This window comes from Oncorhynchus mykiss, chromosome 10, assembly GCF_057628025.1.
Source record: "Oncorhynchus mykiss isolate SJ-2025 chromosome 10, ASM5762802v1, whole genome shotgun sequence".
NCBI classification, from domain to species: domain Eukaryota; kingdom Metazoa; phylum Chordata; class Actinopteri; order Salmoniformes; family Salmonidae; genus Oncorhynchus; species Oncorhynchus mykiss.
This window is the reverse complement of record NC_143031.1, coordinates 74,097,907-74,123,842: the sequence shown is the minus strand read 5'-3', so window position 1 is coordinate 74,123,842 and position 25,936 is coordinate 74,097,907. Positions and strand designations below refer to the sequence as shown.

Below are 25,936 nucleotides of genomic sequence, written 5' to 3'. Positions count from 1 at the left end.
CATATAGGCTAGTGGCCACACCTGGTGCTGGGGGGGTGGGCAAAAGAGGGCGATGCCTTATAACGATGACTTGGTTGTACTGATTGCTGGGAAAATAAAAAAAACCTTAGAAAGATGCCACCGTCCTGTGTGCTCACAATAAGAGCTCATATGTCATGGCTCACTTGACTATACGAGAATATACCTAATTTTTATTTTGAGCTGTGTCATCTTCTTGGAGCTGGGGGAGGAAAGAAAAATAATGATTAATACATTTGTGTTACAGTTAGCATACAGTGTACATTGAAGGCATATCTCACCTCCCTCTCAAGTTTTTTTATTTCAAGGTCCAGTTTCCTAATTGTCCTCTTTTTTATTTCGAACTCCAGTGCAAGATTTTCCATCTTTTTCTTCTTGTACTGAATGTCTATGTCTGCCAGTTCTATTTGGCACCGGAGGTGGTTGCCATACAACTTTCTGATAGCTTGTGAGCTCTGTGAACACAATACAATTAGCGCAGCTGGAATTTGGCAGGATGTGGTGTCCTTTTATTAATACGCACTATGTTGCCAGGCTGGTTTTCCCACTGTATAGCATCTGGGTCCTGTAAAAGAAATTAGATTTTTTGATTTTGATGAGGACTCCTCACCATTGTAGAGTAAATAGTACTTTCACAGTCTTAACATGATACCTCATGCCTTCTGGAATCCAGAGAGATGGTCTCCTCCTCATCATCGTCTCCATCATGTGCTGTTGCTGCTGCACTGGGGCCTTCACCCTATCACATTTAATCGGATTCATATTGAAGCTAGTAGACAAGACATGCCAGGCCTACAGTATGCCTTTGATGGAGTACTCACTGGATCAGCATCATCTGGTGCTTGTGCTGGTGGCTCTAACAGGAACACAGTGCTGCCAGACACTGCAAGGCAATAGGTAAACCAAAGTCAGACAGTCCAAATTGATTCAATATGAATGTGGTTGTATCCCATGTAGAGATGGAAGGACATACCTTGAATGAAGCGGGTGGCATCTTGGGAGGAACCTATGCTCGTCTCTTTCCCCCCAGGGATCCCCTCTAAGACGGGCCTGCCTTTATTTAGCTCCAAGGCCATGTCCTCTGCTGGGGTAAGGTCAGCCTTTGGTGACCCACCACCCGTGCCTTGTCTGTGGGTATTCTTTTTCACTGCTAAAACAGTACAGACAATGTGTGAGCAGGCACCTTCTGGGTACAATATATGCTTGTGCTTTGTTAAATATTAGTCAGGGACCATACCATTCTGCAGAATGTTCTTGTATTTGATTTTGACCTGCTGCCATGTCCGTTTTGGCCCGTTCATGTTTAATCTACACACACACACACACACACACACACACTTAATGGAGTCACACTGCAAAAAATTACTTGGTATTTTTGTCTTGTTTTCAGTAAAAATATCAAAAATTTTATCATAGCTTTATACAGTGTGATGGAGTTACTTTACACAATTTCACTCATATCTGCAGTGCATTTCAATAAAAAAAATTAACCGTTTCATAATTACAGTACAACTGCATTTTTGGAGATGTGAATTAAATATTTGAATTGTAATTGTGATGTTTCAGCGGAGCGGTGAGTGTGTAATTGTGCACTACTTACGCATTCAGGCGGTCTGCAATACTTTGCCACGCTTTTTCTCTTTGCTTTATCACTGTGGCGGTGTTGCCTTTCTTCTTAATTATATCTTTTACCTCCTCGTATGCCTCCATGAGGATTTGTGCTTCCGACGGGGAAAAGTACGCGGCTCTAGTTGCCATGGTAAATCAGTTAATCTGTGATCTGTGGCGGGGTCTATTTGAGTGAGCCGTGAGCGCGCACCTATCCAGGATTGGTTTCACCTGGCTTAATGAATCCGTGTCTGCTCATCCTGGCTTGGTCTTTGTGCAACCAATTAAGCCTGGACGCACATGTTTTGGCTTCATTGAGCTCAGCTGAGTCATTTATCCCGGATGTCTTAATTCTACTTTTGTGCAACAGGCCCCAGAATGACACAATACATTATGTACCATTCACAGCTTCTACCCTCAAGCCATTAGACTGCTAAACTGTTCATCAAATGGCTACCCAGACAATTTGCATTGACCCTAACTACATGTACATAACTACATGTACATATTACCTTGACTAACCTGTACCCCCCCTGTATATAGCATTGTTATTGTTATTTTATTGTGTTACTTTTTTTTTTTTGTGCAAATATTTTCTTACTTTAAAATAAATTCTGCATTGTTGGTTAAGGGCTTCTAAGTAAGGATTTCACGGTAATGTCTACTACACCTGTTGTATTCGGCGCATGTGACAAATACAATTTGATCTGATTTCTATTGTGTACAAAATAATCTGTAAAACAACCAAAACAAACTGCAAATGCATCCAACAAGTAGAGTCACACGTTTGATGAAGGCAGGAATATCACACAAATAGGATCAATGGTTCATTTGATAGAAGACAACCTATCTTGACATTGTCAAGTATTGAAATCTGGCACGAATCCCAGACTTTTTTTTGCGATCAAAAAGTCATATTTCTCTTAATTTCCAATGTAGTGAGAGTGGTTTTATCGCAATGGTACATCATACCGGCCAAATGTCTACCTTCTTGAACGGCAATAGCTCCTATACACATGAAAACGCCTTACCCCTGGTATCGATAGAGCATCGCTCACACAAAAACAATAAAACATTCAAAATTGATGAATCTTTCCTGTAAAGCTTACAGCCTGTAATTTAACCTCCTAGTCATTGTATCATTTTAAATCTAAAGTGCTGGAGTACAGAGCCTAAACAACAACAAAACATGTTCACTCTCCAAATACCTTTGGACCTCACTATAAACAGGCAAAGGTGTGGGAATCATGTTGGACATATTGGAATCAGAATAAAATAGATTTACACCAAAACAGTCTTTATGGGCTTAAGTGTTTTACATCATTCTAAAAAAATAATCTAATTTACTTAATTCATACATTAACCACCATCAAATGATATTATTGCACCTATATTGGATTTTGGACACCATATTGGATTTGAGGTCAAATCTAGGGTGCCTTCAAAAATAATCTGTGGTTTAATTACATGAGTAGGGGCATAAGATACAAAATCCTTCAAGGAACCTTGGACCCAAAATGTTTAATTTTGATGTCTAAGCCCACTTGTTTTCTTTAGAGCCGATTACAATAGCCACAACAACAACGACATCGTGTAACTATGTATTTTTATCAGGCAGGACCAAACAGAGCTGAATGAGAGCAATGACTTGGGAAGTTGTCTATTATTCAGCTACCAAAAAGTGTACATTCGTCATAAATATTAATAGTTGATATTTCCACCTATTGTATCTCTGTGTTTACAGTTCTATATTTCCAAGATCCATTAAGATATCCTGATGCTGTTTGCCTGTGTATGTGGGGCAGACAGCAAATATTGGGTTACATATGTGGGAATGCCACTTCCAGCCAGGCATTATTGTGCACTTTTTTTAGTTTAGGGCGTTTGTCACAATATCTATCAATTAACCACTTCTTCAGCAAAATAATTTTACACAATCACCCATTTTAATAAATGACAGCCATTATAGATGTGGAAAAAAACATGTTTTGTAATAGCTCGGGTAGTCCCCAACATTTTTGGGGCCACAAGCCTCGTTTTTTTATTACTTAGCTACAACGTTGTTGTGATGGAGAACTCCTGTACAGTAGGTGGCGGTGTTAAACTTCAATTGCACAGTCCAGCATAATGATGAAAAGGAAAGAATCACCGGCTACAAACAAAGCTAGCGATGTTTCGTTTCTGATAGGATTGCCTTTATTTTAATAGCAAACTAGACCCTGTAGATTATTATAATATTATAGAAAACACAAAGACTGTTTTCATATTGAAAAGGGACCAAAAGCGTCGGGGGACAATGTCGGGTTCCGTGGTCGAGTTCCAGGCGCAGATAGCCTCAATCATGGAGGTGTTAGCCAACGCGGCTGTAGCCGAAATCTGCAAAGTTGTTGACGATGGCTATGCTGTTGTGCACCTGAAGATGTCCCAAAGCCACAAGGAGAACGAATTTCTCCGGAGGAAAATGAAATTGATGGAACTTCAGATCGCGAGGTTTCGATCAGAGAGAACAAAGTCTTCAGAGGGGTCCGTCCACAATCGCTTTCATGGAATACGCCTCCTAAACAGACACAACCATCGAGAGACTGCAACGACAGGTTGGTGATGATAAATTATTACCGTGTACACAAAGAACATCCTAGAATCAACATTATTGAAAATAATATAATTATTATAATACTTATTTTAGAAATCATTAGCCCTTCTTGAAGGCGCAGAAGGCCCATTGTCACCCACTGTGTATGTGGTAGTACTAATTTGTAGAGTGGCTCTATTGTTCCTCACAGCATGATTTTTTCACTATCCTTAAAGTCTAAATAATCCCTATGTTGTACTGAAATATGAACACAGAAATACATTAGAGCAGGTGTTGTAAATGTTTTGTACACTCAGTGTATGCCATGCTTACTTTGTACTGTCAACACAGCTAGGATCACTCTAGCTCTATAGACACATTATAAAACGTCATACACGTATTATGCTCCCTTTGTTCTTTGTAAAAACACCATTGATGGATGAGGTCATATGGAAGATGATCATAATGTTGTTAACATCATAGTTATTCATTTATTTATTTGTACCTCCCCCTTTATTCCCAGGACCTACTTGGCAAAGCAGAGCCAGACTTTCCAACAGGAGTTTTGGGAACAGCAGCATTCAAAAAGACAGACAGCCCATAGACGTGGACCAAGACGATGTCTCTCCATCAAAGCATATTGATGCTACAAGTGATGAGGTAAGTTCCAATTTTAATAGACGATTTTAGACTGTCACAGACTTATGTCTATTTTAGTCTCAGACACCAGAACGCTTTGCCTGGGAATGAGGTCATGTCTGTATAGCTGTGTATGTCAGCACATTCTAACACAATAACAAGGCAACTACTTTGGCTTTCACTAAATCCCATGTCATGCCCATATCTCCATTCAGAAGATAGTGTATGCTCTCTCACTCACTCATCTCTCCCACTTAACCCCATCAGCAGTCAGCAGAGACAGAGGAAGGGGAACCAGACCTGCTGATCATCAAGGATGAGGGAGTCGCAGACGACCAGAAATCTAGGTCCAGCCACCCAGCCAGAACAGTGGAGGGCAGCAGAGAACTAACCACCCAACCGGCTGCAGCGACCAGCAAGGATCCCGCCTTCCACCTCAGTGGCCCCAGAGGCAACAACTACAACAACACCGCTATGGAGGTCAGTGGATCTGACGCCATCCTCCTCCAATCAGAAACAGGGAATGTGTACCAGGGACCACAGCAGTACACAGGATTTGAACCCAAAGCAGAGAGGCAGAGTCTGGACACTAAGTGTGACATGTACGGGGGCCTCAATCTCCTAAGAGATTCTTTAAACCAGGTGTGGAGAGAGGTAGTAGCGACGGATGATGGCGCCTCTGCTGCTCACACTAAAGTAATGGACCCAGAAACACAGACTAGCCCAACCATGGAAATGAGAAGTGTAGGGTTAGAAAACCACAGGTTTTCCCCCAAGTCATTCCATTCTTCATCAGAACATGTAATAGTGATTGACTCTGTATCCAGTGGCCAGCAGGTAGATATAGATTTAGAGTGGGGTCAGGTGGGTACAACTACTACACCACAGGTCAATGCGACTGGAAATAAGCAGGGAGTGGGAGGATTTAACAGAAACTCACCAATGATTCACACCGAATCAATGAGAGACAACACAACGCAATTTGTTTCACCTGGCTTCCGGCCCTCAGAGATAAATACAGAAATGCATCTTGGCACAGGAAATGTAGGTGAGGCCAACAAAGATAGTTGGTGTTCGTTGGCAAGCCTCCAGAGACACTCTGCAATACCAGGAATAAGAGTTCAACAACCAGCTCATACCTCACTTCCTGTCTGCCATTTTAGACCAAGCGCCACAACTTCCTCTCACTCCAGTAATCTCGCCACAGATGTTTCACCTGGCACCGTAGAACGACCGTACGGTTGCCCAAGCTGCCATAAGACGTTTGTCCAAGAGAGTGACTTGCGGCGGCATGCAGTCATCCACACCAGAAAGCGGACGTTCTCCTGCACGTTGTGTGAGAAGAGCTTTGTGTGCGCCAGCCATCTCCAAGTTCACCAGAACGTCCACACTGGGGAGAAGCCCTTCAGTTGTGCACAGTGCGGGCGCAGGTTCTCCCACTCCAGCAATCTGAATAGACATCAGAAGCTTCATCATTGAGAAGCGACACAGAATCAAGAGATTCTATGTAAAAAAAAAAAGCTATGGATTAGCATTATGTCAGTTCGTTTTATAGCAACACGCTGTGAAAGTCCTGCCTACTTCCTGGATCACATCCCTTGCTGTTTTTGAATGGGATTTAAGAGTATATAATAAAATTCATGAAAACAGTCTTTAAGATATATGTGCAGTTATATTTGTATTAATGGAATAATTTACTTCTGTCCAATGTCTTTATGAAGGTTTTTGTGCAAAATACAGAAGGTGGAGTTTACCCTCCACTACACCACTGATTATAACACAATAACAACAAGACAACTACTATGAATTTCACTAAATCCCATGTCATGCCCATATCTCCATTCAGTAGATAGTGTATGCTCTGTCTCACTCACTCATCTCTCCCACTTAACCCCATCAGCAGTCAGCAGAGACAGAGGAAGGGGAACCAGACCTGCTGATCATCAAGGTGGAGGGAGAAGCAGATGACCAGGACTCTAGGATCAGCCACCCAGACAGAACAGTGGAGGGCAGTAGAGAACTAACCACCCAACTGTCTGCAGCCACCACAGAGGACCCCGCCTTCCAGTCCAGTGGCCCCAGAGGCAACAACAATTACAACAACATCGCTATGGAGGTCAGTGGATCTGACGTCATCTTCCAATCAGAAACAGGGAATATGAACCAGGGACTCCAGCAGTACACAGGATTTGAATCCAGAGCAGAGAGACCGAGTCTGGACACTAAGTGTGACATGTACGGGGGCCTCAATCTCCTAAGAGATTCTTTAAACCAGGTGTGCAGAGAGGTAGTAGCGACTGATAATGGAGCATCAGTTGCTCACACTAAAGTAATGGACCTAGGGAGTGGCCCAGTGGGCCCAGAAACACAGACTAGCTCAGACATAGAAATGAGAAGTGTAGGGTTAGAAAACCACAGGTTTTCCCCCAAGTCATTCCATTCTTCATCAGAACATGTGATAGTGATTGACTCTGTATCCAGTGGACAGCAGGTAGATAGAGATTTTGAGTGGGGTCAGGTGGGTACAGCTTCTACACAGGTCAATGGGACTGGAAATACGCAGGGAGAGGGAGTGTTTGAGAGGAACGCACCTACGATGGCAAGCCTCCATAGACACTTTGAAATACCTGGAAGAGGAGTTCAACAACCAGCTCATACCTCACTTCCTGTCGGCCATTTTAGACAAAGCGCCACAACTTCGTCTCACTCGAGTAATCTTGCCACACACGTTAGACCGGACACCATAGAGCGATTGTACGGTTGCCTGAGCTGCCATAAGAAGTTTGTCCACGAGAGTGACTTGCGGCAGCATGTGGTTGTCCACAACAGAAAGCGGGCGTTCGCCTGCACCTTGTGTGAGAAGAGCTTTATGTCCCGTACCGATCTCCAAATGCACCTGAATGTCCACACTGGAGAGAAGCCCTTCAGTTGTGCACATTGCGGGCGCAGGTTCTCCCACTCCAGCAATCTGAAAAGACATCAGAAGCTTCATCATTGAGAAATTGGACAGAAGCAAGAGATTCCTATTGAAAAAAGCTGTTATAGCAATATCATGGGTTCAAACTTGATTTGTTCTACAGTGCATTCGGGAAGCGTTCAATCTGTACACACTACCCCATAATGACAATACAAAACAGGTTATACATTTTTGTGTGTGTGTGTGTATGTATGTGTATATATATATAAGATAAAAAAAAAACTGGAAATATTACATTTACATAAGTATTCAGACCGTCTACTCTGTACTTTGTTGATGCATCTTTGGCAGCAATTACAGTCTAAGTATTCTTGGGTATGACGCTACAAACTCGGGGAGTTTCTCCCATTCTTCTCTGCTGATCCTCTCAAGCTCTGTCAAGTTGGATGGGGAGTGTCGCTTCACAGCTTTTTCAGGTTTCTGCAGAGATGTTTGATCGGGTTCAAGTCTGGGCTCTGGCTGGGCTACTCAAGGACATTGAGACTTGTCCCGAAGCCACTCCTGTGTTGTCTTGGCTGTGTGCTTAGTGTCATTGTCCTGTTGGAAGGTGAACCTACCTTTTTGGTAGCCTTCCTCAGATTTGTGCCTCAACACAAACCTTTCTCGGAGGTCTACGGACAATTCCTTCAACGTTATGGCTTGGTTTTTGCTCTGACATTCACTGTGAACTGTGTGACCTTTATATAGACAGGTGTGTTTCCAAATCATGTCCAAGAAAGTGAATTTACCACAGATGGACTCCAATCAAGTTATAGAAACATCTCAAGGATGATCAATGGAAACAGGATGCACCTGAGCTCAATTTCGAGTCTCATAGCAAAAGGTCTGAATACTTACAGTACCAGTCAAAAGTTTGGACACACCTACTCATTCAAGGGTTTTTCTTTATTTTTACTATTTTCTACATTGTAGAATAACTATGAAATAACACATATGGAATCATGTAGTAACCAAAAAAGTGTTAAACAAATTCAAATATATTTGAGATTCTTCAAAGTAGCCGCCACTTTGCATTCTCTCAAACAGCTTCACCTGGAATGCGTTTTCAACAGTCTTGAAGAGGTTCCCACATACAGTGGGGCAAAAAAGTATTTAGTCAGCCACCAATTGTGCAAGTTCTCCCACTTAAAAAGATGAGAGATGCCTGATAATCACATCCAGAAAATCACATTGTAGGATTTTTTATGAATTTATTTGCAAATTATGGTGGAAAATAAGTATTTGGTTACCTACAAACAAGCACGATTTCTGGCTCTCACAGACCTGTAACTTCTTCTTTAAGAGGCTCCTCTGTCCTCCACTCGTTACCTGTATTAATGGCACCTGTTTGAACTTATCAGTATAAAAGACACCTGTCCACAACCTCAAACAGTCACACTCCAAACTCCACTATGGCCAAGACCAAAGAGCTGTCAAAGGACACCAGAAACAAAATTGTAGACCTGCACCAGGCTGGGAAGACTGAATCTACAATAGGTAAGCAGCTTGGTTTGAAGAAATCAACTGTGGGAGCAATTATTAGGAAATGGAAGACATACAAGACCACTGATAATCTCCCTCGATCTGGAGCTCCACGCAAGATCTCACCCCGTGGGGTCGAAATGATCACAAGATCGGTGAGCAAAAATCCCAGAACCACATGGGGGACCTAGTGAATGACCTGCAGAGAGCTGGGACCAAAGTAACAAAGCCAATGCAAGGGCATTGAAGATGAAATGTGGCTGGGTCTTTCAGCATGACAATGATCCCAAACACACCGCCCGGGCAACGAAGGAGTGGCTTCGTAAGAAGCTTTTCAAGGTCCTGGAGTGGCCTAGCCAGTCTCCAGATCTCAACCCCATAGAAAATCTTTGGAGGGAGTTGAAAGTCCGTGTTGCCCAGCAACAGCCCCAAAACATCACTGCTCTAGAGGAGATCTGCATGGAGGAATGGGCCAAAATACCAGCAACAGTGAAAACCTTGTGAAGACTTACAGAAAATGTTTGACCTCTGTCACTGCCAACAAAGGGTATATAACAAAGCATTGAGATAAACTTTTGTTATTGACCAAATACTTATTTTCCACCATAATTTGCAAATAAATTCATTAAAAATCCTACAATGTGATTTTCTGGATTTTTTTTCTCATTTTGTCTGTCATAGTTGAAGTGTACCTATGATGAAAATGACAGGCCTCTCTCATCTTTTTAAGTGGGAGAACTTGCACAATTGGTGGCTGACTAAATACTTTTTTGCTCCACTGTATGCTGAGCACTTGTTGGCTGCTTTCCCTTCACTCTGCAGTCCAGCTCATCCCAAACCATATTTATCGGGTTGAGGTCGGGTGATTGTGGGGGCCAGGTCATCTTATGCAGCACTCCATCACTCTCCATGATCAAATGGCCCTTACACAGCCTGGAGGTGTGTTGTGTCATTGTCCTGTTGAAAAACAAATGATTGTCCCACTAAGTGTTAGCCAGATGGGATGGCGTGTCGCTGCAGAATGCTGTGGTAGCCATGCTCATTAAGTGTGCCTTGAATTCTAAATAAATCAGACCGTGTCACCAGTAAAGCACCATCACACCACCTCCTCCATGCTTCACGGTGGGAATCACACATGTGGAGATCATCACATTTGGACTCATCGGACCAAAGGACAGATTTCCACCGGTCTAATGTCCATTGCTCATGTTTCTCAGTCCAAGCAAGTCTCCTCTTCTTATTGGTGTCCTTTAGTAGTGGTTTCTTTGCAGTAATTTGACCATGAAGGACTGATTCAAGCAGTCTCCTCTGAACAGTTGATGTTGAGATGTGTCTGTTACTTGAATTCTGTGAAGCATTTATTTGGGCTGCAATTTCTGAGGCTGATAACTCTAATGAACTTATCCTCTGCAGCAGAGGTAACTCCGGGTCTTCCTTTCCTGTGGCGTTCCTCTTGAGAGACAGTTTCATCATAGCGCTTGATGGTTTTTCCACTGCACTTGAAGAAACTTTAAAAGTTCTTGACATTTTCCGAATTAACTAACCTTCATCTGTAATGGACTGTTGTTTCTCTTTGCTTATTTGAGCTGTTCTTGCCATAATATGGACTTGGTATTGTACCAAAAAGGGCTATCTCCTGTATACCACCCCTACCTTGTCACTACACAAGTGATTGGCTCAAACACATTAAGAAGGAAAGACATCCCACCAAATAATTTAACAAAACACACCTGTTAATTGAAATGCATTCCAGGTGACTACCTCATGAAGCTGGTTGAAAGAATGTCAAGCATGTGCAAAGCTGTCATCAAGGCAAAGGGTGGCTACTTTGAAGGATCTCAAATATAAAATATATTTTGATTTGTTTAACACTTTTTTAGTTTCCACATGACTCCATAGGTGTTATTTCATAGTTTTGATGTCTTCACTATTTTTTTACAATGTAGAAAATAGAACAAATAAAGAAAAACTCTGTAATTTTGTTTTTATTTATTTAACTAGGCAAGTCAGTTAAGAACAAATTCTTATTTACATTGACGGCCTACCCCTAACCCAGACGACGCTGGGCTAATTGTGCGCCGCCCTATGGGACTCCCAATCACGTCCGGTTGTGATACAGCCTGGAATCAAACCCGGGTCTGTAATGATGCGTCTAGCACTGAGATGCAGTGCCTTAGACCGCTGCACCACTCAGGATTCCCCATCGGGAATGAGTAGGTGTGTCCAAACTTTTGACTGGTACTGTATGTAAATAAGTTATTTCTGTTTTATTTGTATACATTTGTGAAAATGTCTCTCTGTCATTCTGGAGTTGTGTGTGTAGATTGACGAGAAAAAGAGCTTGTCATCCGTTTTAGAGTAAGGCTGTAACGAAACAAAATGTGGAAAAAGCGAAGGGAAGACTTTCCCAATCCACTGTATGTCTTCAGGATGTTATCCCAGGTCTCTTGTGTTTTATAAAACACCACATGGTTCATATTCTACATTATCCGCATACACTTCAACCTTATCTTCTTGCCCAGCGACCCCCTCCCAGGCAACCGATCAAATGTTAGCCAAAAAAATGACATCTTGAATGATAATGGCAAGGAGAAATAGTAAACTTTTTATTTTATTTTTATGAATAGTTTTTGTAGATTCAGTATTTTGACATACCCACATTTTATAATTTGAGGAAGTTGAAACTCTAACATGGCCTACTGGCTAGAAAGTTAACTCCAAACACATTTTCGCTAAGTGCAGCTATTTAGCTGATTTAAACAAAAGCCATGTGTTGACAGAAATGTATGTTCAAGTAAAGAACTTACTAGCAGTCAGTGGCACTTGCCACGCTGGTAGCCTATTCACAGGTGCTTTTTCAAAGCCTATGTCAGACACGCCAGTGTAATGGGCTCCAGTGAGTGTAATTTACCCAATATTAGGAAATGTGTTGACATCTTTAGAAATAAAATATTATCTCTTCTAATTCAAAATGTGTTTATTCTGTTTTTGCTAATGATATTCATAAACATTGTAAATACACTTTTCTCCACTTTTTACATGTATATATAATTATATATTTATTTTTTTGCAGACCCCCCTGCAGTTTTTGTTGATCAATTCCTATAATATAATCAATAAATAATATTCTCACATTGATCCTAAATATACTGAAGGAAAAAAAAGGCAACATGTAAAGTATTGGTCCCATGTTTCATGAACTGAAATAAAAGATCCCAGAAATGTTCCATTTGCACAAAAAGCCTCTCTCTCAAATGTTGTGTACAAATGTTTACATCCCTGTTGATGAGCATTTTTCTTTTGCCAAGATAATCCATCTATCTGACAGGTGTGACATATCAAGAAGCTGATTATACAGCATGATCATTACACAATAGATTTTTTTTGTCGATGGCAATTTGAATGCACAGAGATACCGTGACGAGATCCTGAGACCCACCTCCATCACCTCGTCTTTCAGCATGATAATGCACGGCCCCATGTCACAAGGATCTGTATACAATTCCTGACAGCTGAAAATGTCTGTTCTTCCGTAGCCTGCATACTCGCAAGCATGTTTGGGATGGATCGACATGTACGACAGCGTGTTCCTGTTCCCTCCAATATCCAGCAACTTGAAGAGGAGTGGGACAACGTTCCACAGGCCACAATCAACAGCCTGATCAACTCTATGTGAATGAAATGTCACACCAGATACTGACTGGTTTTCTGATCCACGCCTCTACATATTTTTTAAGGTACAGTGTCTGTAACCAACAGATGCATATCCATAGATTAGGGCCAAATGAATTGTTTTTAATTGAATGATTTCCTTAAATGAACTGTAACTCAATTGTTGCATGTTGCGTTTTACTTCTGTTCAGTGTATACTGTGTATTCAAATCGAATTGTATTTTTCACATGCGCCGAATACAACAGTTGTAGACTTTACCGTGAAATACGATCCCTTTCCCAACGATACAGTTAAAAAGTAAGAAAAGTTTACCAAATAAAAATAGTAAATTGTAACTCAATAAAATGACAATAACGAGGTTATATACAAGGAGAACCTTGTAACGGATGGGTTGTTGCAGCAGACGACCACAACAGGTTCCACTCCTATCAACTAAAAACAAGCAGAAGCGGCTCCATGGCCATGGCCCCATCATGCCTGGTGTCAACGGCACAGGCTGGTCGTGTAAGGGTGTGGGGAATATTTTCCAGGCACATGTTAGGTCCCTTAATAGCAATTGAGCAACGTTTTCATGTCCCAAAGAATTTAGGATGTTCTGGTGGCAAAGGGGGTCCGACCTGGTACTAGTTGGCCACTGAGTGTATATTGACACTATATATGTAACTGCCAAAATAATAGAAACTCTGAGGGATACATTAGGGAGTGAGGGATACAAAGTGTATTGAAAGCAGGTGCTTCCACACAGGTGTGATTCCTAAGTCATTGAAGCAATTCAAATCCCATCATGCTTAGGGGTCATGCATAAAAATGCTGGGAATGCCATTATTTTGGCTACCATTGGTCAGCGAATGGTTTGATGAGCATGAAAACGATGTAACCCATATGCTATGGCCCTCTCAGTTACCAGATCTCAACCCAATTGAACATTTACTTTTTACTCTTAGCAGATGCTCTTATCCAGAGTGACTTAATAAATGACTATCTGAACTAAAAGACTAGTGCCCCATAGTACTAATTTTGTCATCATGACGTGCTTTGAGAGGCTAGTTAAGGATCATATCACCTCCACCTTACCTGACACCCTAGACCTACCTCAATTTGCATACCGCCCCAATAGATCCACAGACAATGCAATCGCCAAAGTCATCGCACTGCACACTACCCTATCCGGACAAGAGGAATACCTATGTAAGAATGTTCTTCATTGACTAGTTCAGCCTTCAACACCATAGTACCCTCCAAGCTCATCATTAAGCGCGAGGCCCTGGGCCTGAACACCCTTCCCTGTGCAACTGGGACCTGGACTTCCTGAGGTAGGAAACAACACCTCCACTACGCTGATCCTCAACACAGAGGCCCCACAAGGGTGTGTGCACAGCCCCCTCCTGTACTCCCTGTTCACCCATGACTGCGTGGCCACGCACACATCGAAGGTCAATCTTCAAATTTGCAGACGACACAACAGTAGTAGGCCTGATTACCAACAATGACGAGACACCCTACAGGAAGGAGGTGAAGGCCCTGGTGGAGTGGTGCCAGGAAAATAACCTCCTACTCAACGTCAACAAAACATGGACTTCAGGAGACAGCAGAGGGAGCGCGCCCCTATCCACATCGACGGGACCGTAGTGGAGGAGGTGAAAAGTTCCTCGGAGTACACATCACTGACATCTGAAATAGTCCACTTACACAGACAGTGTAGTGAAGAAGACACAACAGCGCCTCTTAAACCTCAGGAGGCTGAAGAAATTTGGCTTGGCACCTGGAACCCTCAAACTTTGACAGATGCACAATAGAAAGCATCCTGTCGGGCTGTATCACCGCCTGGTACTGCATCGCCCGCAACCGCAAGGCTCTCCAGAGGGTGGTGCGGTCTGCCCAATGCATCCCTAGGGGCACACCGCCTGCCCTCCAGGACACCTACACCACCTGATGTCACAGAAAGGCCAAAAATATCAAGGGCATCAACCACCCGAGGCACTGCCTGTTTACCCCGCTATCATCCAGAAGGCGAGGTCAGTACAGGTGCATCAAAGCTGGGAACGAGAGACCGAAAAACAGCTTCTATCTCAAGTCCATCAGACTGTTAAATAGTCATCACTAGCCGACTACCACCCGGTTACTCAACCCTGCACCTTAGAGGCTACATGTACATAGATATGGAATCCCTGGTCACTTTATTAAGGTGACTAGTGTTCCATTATTAATGTTTACATACTGCATATGTATATACTGTATTCTACTGTATTTTAGTCAATGCCACTCCAACATTGCTCGTCCTAATATTCCTTAATTCCATTATTTTACTTTTAGATTTGTGTGTATTGTTGTGAATTGTTAGATACTACTGAACTGTTGGAGCTAGGAACACAAGCATTTCATTACACCCGCAATAACATCTGCTAAATGTGTGTGTGACCAATAAAATTTGATTTTATTTACAGTTAGTGCATTCATCTTAAGATAGCTAGGTCGGACAACCACATATCACAGACAAGTAAAATGTTTTAGCGATCAGCAAAGTCAGAGCTAGTAGGAGGGGAAAAAGTGAAGAGCGAGTGTTAGTTCACGAAAGACAATTATGGGAGATTCTGGAGCTTTTTCCACCACCATCAACAGCACCAAATGATGGAATTTCTCGAGGAAGAAACGTCGCATCCCTCCAGTAGAGTTCCAGACACTTGTAGAATCTATGTCGAGGTGCATTGAAGCTGTTCTGGCAGCTTGTGGTGGCCAACACCTTATTAAGAAACTTTGTTGGTGTTTCCTTTATTTTGACAGTTACCTGTATATTCTCACATTGCGTCCAAGTTAAATCAGGGAGTTGGAAGGAAAGGACATTTTCCTATTAAAAGTACAGGGAATTACCGCAGACCAATATTAGTTTTACATGTTTTGAGGACAGAGAAGCTTCAGATTTTCTTTGTCCATGAGTTGAGTCAGTAAAGGAGCAACTTCCTTCAATCCATTTGATCAATAATGTAGCCTTGTCACTTTTATCCCTACCCACAAGTAGATACTATAAAGTATTACCTCAACAACCTCGAACCCAGGAACATTGAATCGGTACTGGTACTCCTTGTATATAGCCTCGTTATTGTTTTAATTGTGTTACTATTTACTTTTTTATTTTGTAAATATTTATATTTTTAACTGTACTGTTGGGAATGGGCTCTTGAGTAAGCATTTCACCGTAAGGTCTATCTATACCTGTTGTATATTTGGAACATGTAACCAATACAATTTGATTTGATTTAGTAATAGCTGAGTTATAATACACCTGTATTTGTTTGGAGAGTTTTGTAGAGCTCATGCCCGTCGACTTAATTCCTCCCTCCTCTTTTCAGGCCAAGTGTCCCCCTGACGCTCAAAACACAGAGTGAGGGAGAACTGTAGGATCCAGGTCCAAATTGCTATATTTCAATGTCCAACCGAAACCGCTTTTTCATCCCCAAGGGTTACTCTCTACCAGGTTCCCTAAAGAGGGAAGCAAGCCCCCTTCCTGAATTTCAACAGGCTCCACTTCTTCATCGAAATGTATAGAAAAGCAGCTGCAACAGCTGACATCAGCCAAGAGGCAGCTCCGGTGCAGCCACTGCTTCAAGGGCTCCTCCCACAGCCGCCAGCTGAAGATGCATGAGAGGGTGCACACCGGAGAGAAACCATTTCACTGTGTCTACTGTGGGAAGTCCTTCACCCAGTCCGGCAACATGAAGAAGCACCACCTCGTCCACACTGGCGGAAGGCCACATGACGTTGGGCTGCCTTGAGTGTTCCAGGGTGAAGTTTCCCCAAGGCACGAATCTAGGATATTCTTCCTCTCTCCCAATCCTAACCTTCAGGTTGTGGAAAATAAAATAATAACTGACCTAAGATCAGCATCTAGGGGCAAATTCACACATCTCCACTTGGTGTAATGATAGGCACGTGGTGTGAAAAAACTCCTGGCCCTGGTCGTAAGGAAAAAAGCTCCACACTTCTGGGGTTTTCAAATAAAAACTTGGTCCATGTGTTAACAGTGTGGAAGTTTTCCACATTGAACACTACCCTCTGTGTGTAGTGGTTGAGTTTTCAGTTCAACTGGCTTGATACTTGGTCCAGAGTGGACTGTTAATGTATATTATTAAAGGTGAAGATTTTAAACATCCTCATGAATTTGTATTGGTGCAGTGATGATCCAAAGTACAGTAATACATTTAAAAAATCATGAAAATTCATGAAATGTTTACACGAAATAGCATGTTTCTTTCGTAGGTACAACATTGTTGTAGCACTCCTGTACGGTAGGTGGCGGTGTTAAACTTTAAATTATACAGCCCAGCATATGATTGCATTACTGTGACGAGGAAAATAAAGCTAGCTACAATCAAAAGCTATCTGTCGATGTTTAGCTTCTGGTATGATTGTATTTGTTTTACTAGATTGCTAGATACCTATATATCGTCATAATATAGCAAACACAAAGACTGTTTTCATATTGAAAAGGGGCCAAAAGCGTCGGGGGACAATGTCGGGTTCCGTGGTCGAGTTCCAGGCGCAGATAGCCTCAATCATGGAGGTGCTAGCCAACGCGGCTGTAGCCGAAATCTGCAAAGTTGTTGACGATGGCTATGCCGTTGTACATCTGGAGATGTCCCAAAGCCACAAGGAGAACGAATTTCTCCGGAGGAATATGAAATTGATGGAACTTCAGATCGCTAGGTTTCGGGCTGAGAGAAAGTTTTCAGAGGGGTCCGTCCACAATCGCTTCCATGGAATACGCCTCATAAACAGACACAACCATCGAGAGACTGCAACGACAGGTTGGTGATGATGATGAATTTGACAGTGTGCACATAGACTAAATTACATGAATCTTCAATTGATCCCATCCATCAATTGTGTTTTACAAAGTTTAAAGCAAACATAATACATCCATGATTTATGTTATGTCAAAACATTTAGGGCCCAGCATGCTTACTTTGTGCTGTCAACACAGCTAGGATCCCTCTAGCTCTATATACACATTACACACGTCATGAACGTATTATGCTTGCCATGTTCTTTGTAAAAAGATAATTGATGGATGGGGGCATATAGAAAGTGATCATAATTTATTAAACTGTCATATACTATATATATATATATATATATATATATATATATATATATATATATATATATATATATATATATATATTCTGCAATTTCAGCCACACCGTTGCTGACAGGTGTATAAAATCGAGCACACAGCCATGCAATCTCCATAGACAAACATTGGTAGTAGAATGGTGGTACTGAAGAGTTTGGTGACTTTCAATGTGGCACCTCCATAGGATACCACCTTGGCAACAAGTCAATTTGTCAAATTTCTGCACTGCTAGAGCTGCACCGGTCGACTGTAGGTGCTGTTATTGTGAAGTGGAAACGTGTAGGAGTAACAACGGCTCAGCCGTGAAGTGGTAGGCCACACAAGGTCAAAGAACGGGAACACCTAGTGCTGAAGCGCATAAAAAATGGTCTGTTCTCGGTTGCAACACTCACTGCTGAGTTCCAAACTGCCTCTGGACAATACATCAGCACAAAACTGTTCGTCGGGAGCTTCATGAAATGGGTTTACATGGCCCGAGCAGCTGCACACAAGCCTAAGATCACCATGTGCAATACCAAGCATCGGCCGGAGTGGTGTTAAGCTCGTTGCCATTAGACTCTGAAGCAGAGGAAACGCATTCTCTGGAGTGATGAAACACTCTTCACCCTCTAGCAGTCCCACGGGCGAATCTGGGTTTGGCGGATGCCAGGAGAACGCTACCTGCCCCAATGCATAGGGCCAACTGTAAAGTTTGGTGGAGGAGGATTAATTGTCTGGGACTGGTTTTGGCGAGGCCCCTTAGTCACAGTGAAGGGAAATCTTAACACTACACCATACAATTATGTTCTAGACAATTCTGTGCTTCCAACTTTCTGGCAAAAGTTTGGGGAAGGCCCTTTCCTGTATCAGCATGACAATTCCCCCATGCACAAAGCGAAGTCCATACAGAAATGGTTTGTTGAGATCTGTGTGGAAGAACTTGACTGGCCTGCACAGAGCCCTGACCTCAACCCCATCGAACACCTTTGGGATGAATTGGAACGCCGACTGCGAGCCAGTCCTAATCGCCCAACTTCAGTTCCCGACTTAAAGCAAGTCCCCGCAGCAATGTTCCAACATCCAGTGGAAAGCTTCCCCAGAAGAGTGGAGAATGTTATAGCAGCAAAGGGGGTATCAACTCCATATTAATGCACATGATTTTTGAATGAGAGTTTTGACGAGCAGGTGTCCACATTCTTTTGGCCATGTAGTGTAGTTCTAATTATTATTATTTTTTAACCTCCCTTATTATTTCCAGGACCTACTTGGCAAAGCAGAAACAGACTTTCCAACAAGAGTTTTGGGAACAGCAGTATACCAAGAGACAGACAGCCCATAGACGTGGACCAAGAGGATGTCTCTCCATCAAAGCATATGGATGCCACAAGTGATGAGGTAAGTTCCAATTTTAACAGACGATTTTAGACTGTCACAGACTTATGTCTGTTTTAGTCTCGGACACCAGACACTTCCTTCCGCCTGGGGATGAGGTTATGTCTGTATAGACGTGTATGTCAGCACATTATAACCAGAGATGTTTGCAGTTAGTAAAGTAATACTCTCTATACTTTCAATGCATTTTTGCACAAACGGTTTGTAAACGCTCACCCAGAATACAGACGGTGGAGTTTACCCTCCACTACACCACTGATTAGAACACAATAACAACAAGACAACTACTATGAATTTCACTAAATCCCATGTCATGCCCATATCTCCATTCAGTAGATAGTGTATGCTCTGTCTCACTCACTCATCTCTCCCACTTAACCCCATCAGCAGTCAGCAGAGACAGAGGAAGGGGAACCAGACCTGCTGATCATCAAGGTGGAGGGAGAAGCAGATGACCAGGACTCTAGATTCAGCCACCCAGCTAGAACAGTGGAGGGCAGCAGAGAACTAACCACCCAACCGGCTGCAGCCACCACAGAGGACCCCGCCTTCCAGTCCAGTGGCCCCAGAGGCAACAACAACTTCAACAACACCGCTTTGGAGGTCAGTGGATCTGACCTCATCTTCCTCCAATCAGAAACAGGGAATGTGAACCAGGGACCACAACAGTTTACAGGACTTGAACCCAGAGCAGAGGGGCAGAGTCTGGACACTAAGTGTGACATGAACGGGGGCCTCAATCTCCTAAGAGATTCTTTAAACCAGGTGTGGAGAGAGGTAGTAGCGACTGGTGGTGGTGCCTCTGCTGCTCACACTAAAGTAATGGACCTAGGGAGTGGCTCAAGTGGGCCTAGAAACACAAACTAGCTCAGACATAGAAATGAGAAGTATAGGGTTAGAAAACCACAGGTTTTCCCCCAAGTCATTCCATTCCTCATCAGAACATGTGATAGTGATTGACTCTGTATCCAGTGGGCAGCAGGTAGATAGAGATTTCGAGTGGTGTCAGGTGAGTACAGCTACTACACCACAGGACAATGGGACTGGAAATAAGCAGGGAGTGGGAGGGTTTAACAGAAACACACCAATGAATCACCACGATTCGATGAGAGACAACACAACGCAATTGGTTTCACCTGGCTTCCGGCCCTCAGAGATAAATACAGGCACCCATCTTGACACAGGAAATGCAGGTGAGGCCAATAAAGCTAGTTGGTGTTTGTTGACAAGCCTCCATAGACACTCTGAAATACCAGGAAGAGGAGCTCAACAACCAGTTCATACCTCACTTCCTGGTTGTATTTTAGACCAAGCACGACAATTTCATCTCACTTGATTAATCTCACCACACACAGTAGACTATACACAGTAGACTATGCACCGTAGAACAACCGTACAGTTTCCCGAACTGCCATAAGAGCGGCTTGCGGCAGCACGCTGTTGTCCACACCAGGAAGCGAGGGTTCGCCTGCACCTTGTGTGAGAAGAGCTTTGTGTGCGCCAGGCAGCTACAAATGCAGCTGAACGTCCACACTGGGGAGAAGCCCTTCAGTTGTGCACATTGCGGACGCAGGTTCTCCCACTCCAGCAATCTGAAAAGACATCAGAAGCTTCATCATTGAGAACTGACACAGAAGCAAGAGATTCCTATTGAAAAAAGCTGTTATAGCAATATCATGAGTCATATGTTTGCCTTAGTCTATCTATTGCATGTTAAAAAAATGTTTTATCATTTGTTACATTTTAGTAATTTAGCAGACGGTCTTATCCAGAGCGACTTACAGGAGCAATTAGGCTTAAGTGCCTTGTTCAAGGGCACGTCGACAGATTTTTCACCTAGTCGGCTCTTACAGAGCGCTACAAATTTGCTGTTACGAATTACGATTTGTGTTGGCTAACGTTAGCTAGGTGATAGCTGGGTTAAGGTTATGAGTTAGTTTAAAGGGTTATGGTTAGGGGAAGGGTTAGCTAAAATGCAAAGTAGCTAAAGTTGTCCATAATGAGTTTTGAACACTCAACCTTTCGGTTGCTAGACTTTTGCGTTGTTCACCCACCCATCCGCGCCAACCAACCACACTCCTTTCATTTTTGCCTTAAGTAACCTTCTTTCTTATGTAACTATACTAAACGTAACATATATTCATTTGAGGGTCACAGATTTAGATGTACTATGTTACATCTAGTCTATGAGACAAGGCTGGTTTATCACTCACATTCACTTTTAAGGTTGATAGTGGTTGTTTTCTCATAAGAATACTGCGTGCCTCACAACGTTATAGCAGATCCTGCAATTGTACCGTGAGAGTGAAAAACTGTCCTTTTGTACCAATTTGTTCATTAAATCCTATAATTCCCTCAATAAATAATATTTTTTCAAAGAATTATGGTGCTTCTTATTTATTTTATTTTTTTACCCACTTTTTCTACCCAATTTTGTGATATCCAATTGCGATCCAATTGCGATCTTGTCTCATCGCTGCAACTCCCTAAAGGGCTCGGGAGAGGCGAAAGTCGAGTCATGCGTCCTCCCAAACCAATGTGTCTGAGGAAACACCGAAGTCAGCTTGCAGGCGCCGGGCCCGCCACAAGGAGTCGCTAGAGCGCAATGAGCCAAGTAAAGCCCCCCAGCCAGACCCTCCTCTAACTCGGGCGACGCTAGGCCAATTGTGCGCCGCCCTGTGTCTCCCGGACACGGACGGTTATGACACAGCCTGGGATCAAACCCGGGTCTTTAGTGATGCCTCAAGCACTGTGAAGCAGTGCCTTAGACCGCTGTGTCACTCAGGAGGCCCCTCATGGTGCTTCTTGACCGTAAATACAGTTTATTGGGTACACCCATCTAGTACTAGGTCGGACCCCCCTGTAGCCACGAAGGGATGCACCTGGTCAGCAAAAATGTTCAGATACGCTGTGGTGTTCAAACGTTGCTCAATTGGTATTTTCCTGTGCCAGGAAAACATTACACCACCTCCACCAGCCTGTACCGTTGACACCAGGCAAGATGGGGCCATTGACTCATGCTTCTTGTGCAAAATCCTGACTGCCATCAGCATGACGCAACAGGAACCAGGATTTGTCGGACCAGTGCTAGCCAACGTGGCTGTAGCCGAAATCTGCAAAGATGTTGACGATGGCTATGCTGTTGTACCACTCCTCAATTGTCCAGTGTTGGTGATTGCGTGCCCACTGGAGCCGCTTCTGCTTGTTTTAGTTGATAGGAGTGGAACCTGGTGTGGTCGTCTGCTGCAATAGCCCATCCGTTACAAGGACCGACGAGTTGTGCGTTCCGAGATGCCGTTCTGCGCCCCACTGTTGTTCCTCGCCGTTATTTGTCTGTCTGTGGCCCGCCTGTTAGCTTGCATTATTCTAGCCATTCTCCTTCGACCTCTCTCATCAACAAGTAGTTTTCGTCCACTGGACTGCCGCTGAGCGGATGTTTTGTTTGTCGCACCATTCACGGTAAATCCTAGAGACACGGTTGTGCGTGAAAGTCCCTGGAGGCCGGACGTTTCTGAGATACTGGAACCGCGCACCCGGCACTGACAATCAGACCATGCTCAAAGTTTCTTAGGTCGCTTGTTTTACCCATTCTAGCGTTCAATCAAACAGTAACTGAATGCTTTGATGCCTGTTTGCCTGCTTTATATAGCAAGCCAGGGCCACCAGACTCACTGTCTGTAGGAGCGAACCATTTTCGTGAAGGGGGTGGTGTACCTAATAAACTCACATTGACCCTAAATACATATTCTCACGTTGACCCTAAATATATATTCTCACGTTGACCCTAAATATATATTCTCAGTTTGACCCTAAATATATATTCTCACGTTGACCCTACATATATATTCTCACGTTGACCCTAAATATATATTCTCAGTTTGACCCTAAATATATATTCTCACGTTGACCCTACATATATATTCTCACATTGACCCTACATATATATTCTCACGTTGACCCTACATATATATTCTCACATTGACCCTACATATATATTCTCACGTTGACCCTAAATATATATTCTCACATTGACCCTACATATATATTCTCACATTGACCCTACATATATATTCTCACGTTGACCCTACATATATATTCTCACGTTGACCCTAAATATATATTCTCACATTGACCCTACATATATATTCTCACATTGACCCTACATATGTATTCTCACATTGCTTACGAATGAAATCAGTCAGTTGGCAGCAAATTATGTTTTCCTTTCAAAAGTACAGGAAATTATTGCAGTCCCAATTTTAGTTTCAAATGTTTTGAGGACAGAGAAGCTTCAGATTTTCTGTGTCCATGAGTTGAATCAGTAAATTAACATCTTAATTCAAGCCATCAGATCAATATTATAGCCTAGTAATATCTGAGTTATAATAGACCTGCATTTGTTTGAGAGCTTTGTAGAGCTCATGTCTGTACTTAATTCCTCCCTCCTCTTTTCAGGCCAAATCTACTGTGGAAGGGGAGAGAGACCTCCAGCCATGGAAGAAAGAAGAAGGTCTGAGGGAGATCCCAGGTAATGATTTATGGATTGCTGTAATGAAAAATGACATACTGATTGACAACCTCATTGTTTTATTTGACTGCATATGACCATCATGCTTTTGTTGTTTCTTCAGGCACTGATAGTGGCCACAGAATGACAGACCCAAACACACCGACCTCTCTAGACACGGACCAAACAGAGCTCACTGAGCAGCTCAGAACCAAACACAGCATAGTGACTGTCAACAGATCAGACACTGTTTTCAAGTCAGACCCAGAGCCTGAGAGCCTGAGCCAGGTGCTCCAACTCACAGGTCCAGGACCTGTTGCTAAACAGCAGCGCAGCCTGAACCGCGAGAGAACAACCGATCTGCCTGTAAACTCCCGTAAGCGAAGAGGCAGTGATATAGCGAATGATCGGCCGTCTTGTTCTAGTTATGCTGCCGAGACAGTCTCAGGAAGCCCCTCGCCTCTCAAAAAGGTGAACCCCATTCCCCCACTTCCTCAGATGGTGAGGGGTGAACACGAGAATTCCCAGGGCAGTTCAGAGGTCAAGTCTGAGGTCATAGTTATTGACCCCCTCCATGTTGACGAGGGGGAAGATGGGGATGGCACGCCCTCGTCGTGGAGACAAGGTGACATCATGGAACCCAGGCGTCATCAAGGAGGACATAGTGAAGCAGATGCCATGCTTCTCGGAGGACATTCGAGTAACGCTTATCATCATCATCATCCTCACCCAGGTGTCCAGCCAGCAGCGAGACAGAACTCATCTGACAATCACTTCTACACCATCGGCTTGGACGGCGCATTCAACAACCGCCTCGGCACCTTTCAGAACCCCGCAACCACCGCCACTGCTCCATTGGACGAGGGAACCGGGGAGCTGCAGTACCCCACCTGGGTGGATTTTCCTGGGAGCGCCCCCGACACCCACCTGGGTGACGGGACTGGGACTCATCAGGACAGAGCGGAGAGGGAGAAGTCCTACAGGTGCACCTTCTGTGGGAGGGAGTACCCTCACCTCTGTCAGCTCAAGATGCACCAGAGGGTTCACACAGGGGAGAAACCGTACGAGTGCGCCCTGTGTGGGAAGCAGTTCAGCCAGCTGTGTGGCCTGAAGCGGCACCAGAGAGTACACACAGGGGAGAAACCTTTCAGATGCGCTCAATGCGGGAAACAGTTCTCTCATTCCAGCAACCTGAAAGTGCATCAGAGTGTCCATACAGGGGAAAAACGTTTCCACTGCACCCAGTGTGGAAAAAACTTCTCCTTTCTGAGCAATCTGATAAGACACCAGGCAGTTCACGCAAGGAAATGATAGGTTGTATCGATTTGTTGTGTTGATTTAGGATTGTGTTTTCTGAATTGATTGGAAATTGAATGAGGTGTGTGATTTGCTCTGGCTAAATGCTGCATCTCTGAATTTTTCGACTTGATAGTTATACACGTGTTCAACCAGTTAGCAAGTCGAGGATTTCCAACTTTCCCAGTTCCGACAAGCACCTACACACATTAAAGGTTGTTGTACCTGTTATTTGTATTCACTATTATTTTGTATTCTGGAGCAATTTGTCAAACTTTTGTTTTTTTAAGAATGACTCAATGTTTGCTGCAGATTGTTATATTGGTTCAACATACAGTAAGTATCATGTCTATAAAGTTAAACTTTTTATTATACAACTTCCTACAGTATTTGTGTAGTTGAAAATAATCAGGCATGAATAAGATTGTCACAAGGAACATGCTTGTGTTAAAGTTAACGTTTTTTGTGATGTTTTGAGAAATAAACCAACTCATGGGAAATGAGATGAACATATTTTGTCTTTGAGAATAATGCATAAAGCTTTATCATCAGACGGTAAACTGTGATCTCAGTGTTTACGCCCTCTCCGGAAGTAGATGGTTTAACCCCGGAAAAGGGTATTGCGCGGGTAAGTTTGTTTGCTAGCTAGCCTGCTTAGTAAGGTTGTCTTCATAGCAATCACA

The 25,936-nt window shown here is 43.2% G+C and overlaps 1 protein-coding gene across 1 annotated transcript; it reads left to right on the top strand.

Annotated features, from left to right (window-relative positions):
* The first annotated feature begins 3,734 nt into the window (after positions 1–3,734).
* Positions 3,735–25,764, top strand: LOC110534748 (uncharacterized). The gene is made up of 10 exons (XM_036933903.2): positions 3,735–4,220; positions 4,722–4,858; positions 5,105–6,310; positions 6,738–7,827; positions 16,492–16,703; positions 17,378–17,750; positions 19,317–19,453; positions 19,838–20,053; positions 23,906–23,978; positions 24,082–25,764. Exons 1-10 carry the CDS (start codon positions 3,923–3,925, stop codon positions 25,266–25,268), a joined length of 4,929 nt encoding a protein of 1,642 aa, XP_036789798.2. The 5' UTR covers positions 3,735–3,922; the 3' UTR covers positions 25,269–25,764.
* The last annotated feature ends 172 nt before the right edge of the window (positions 25,765–25,936 follow it).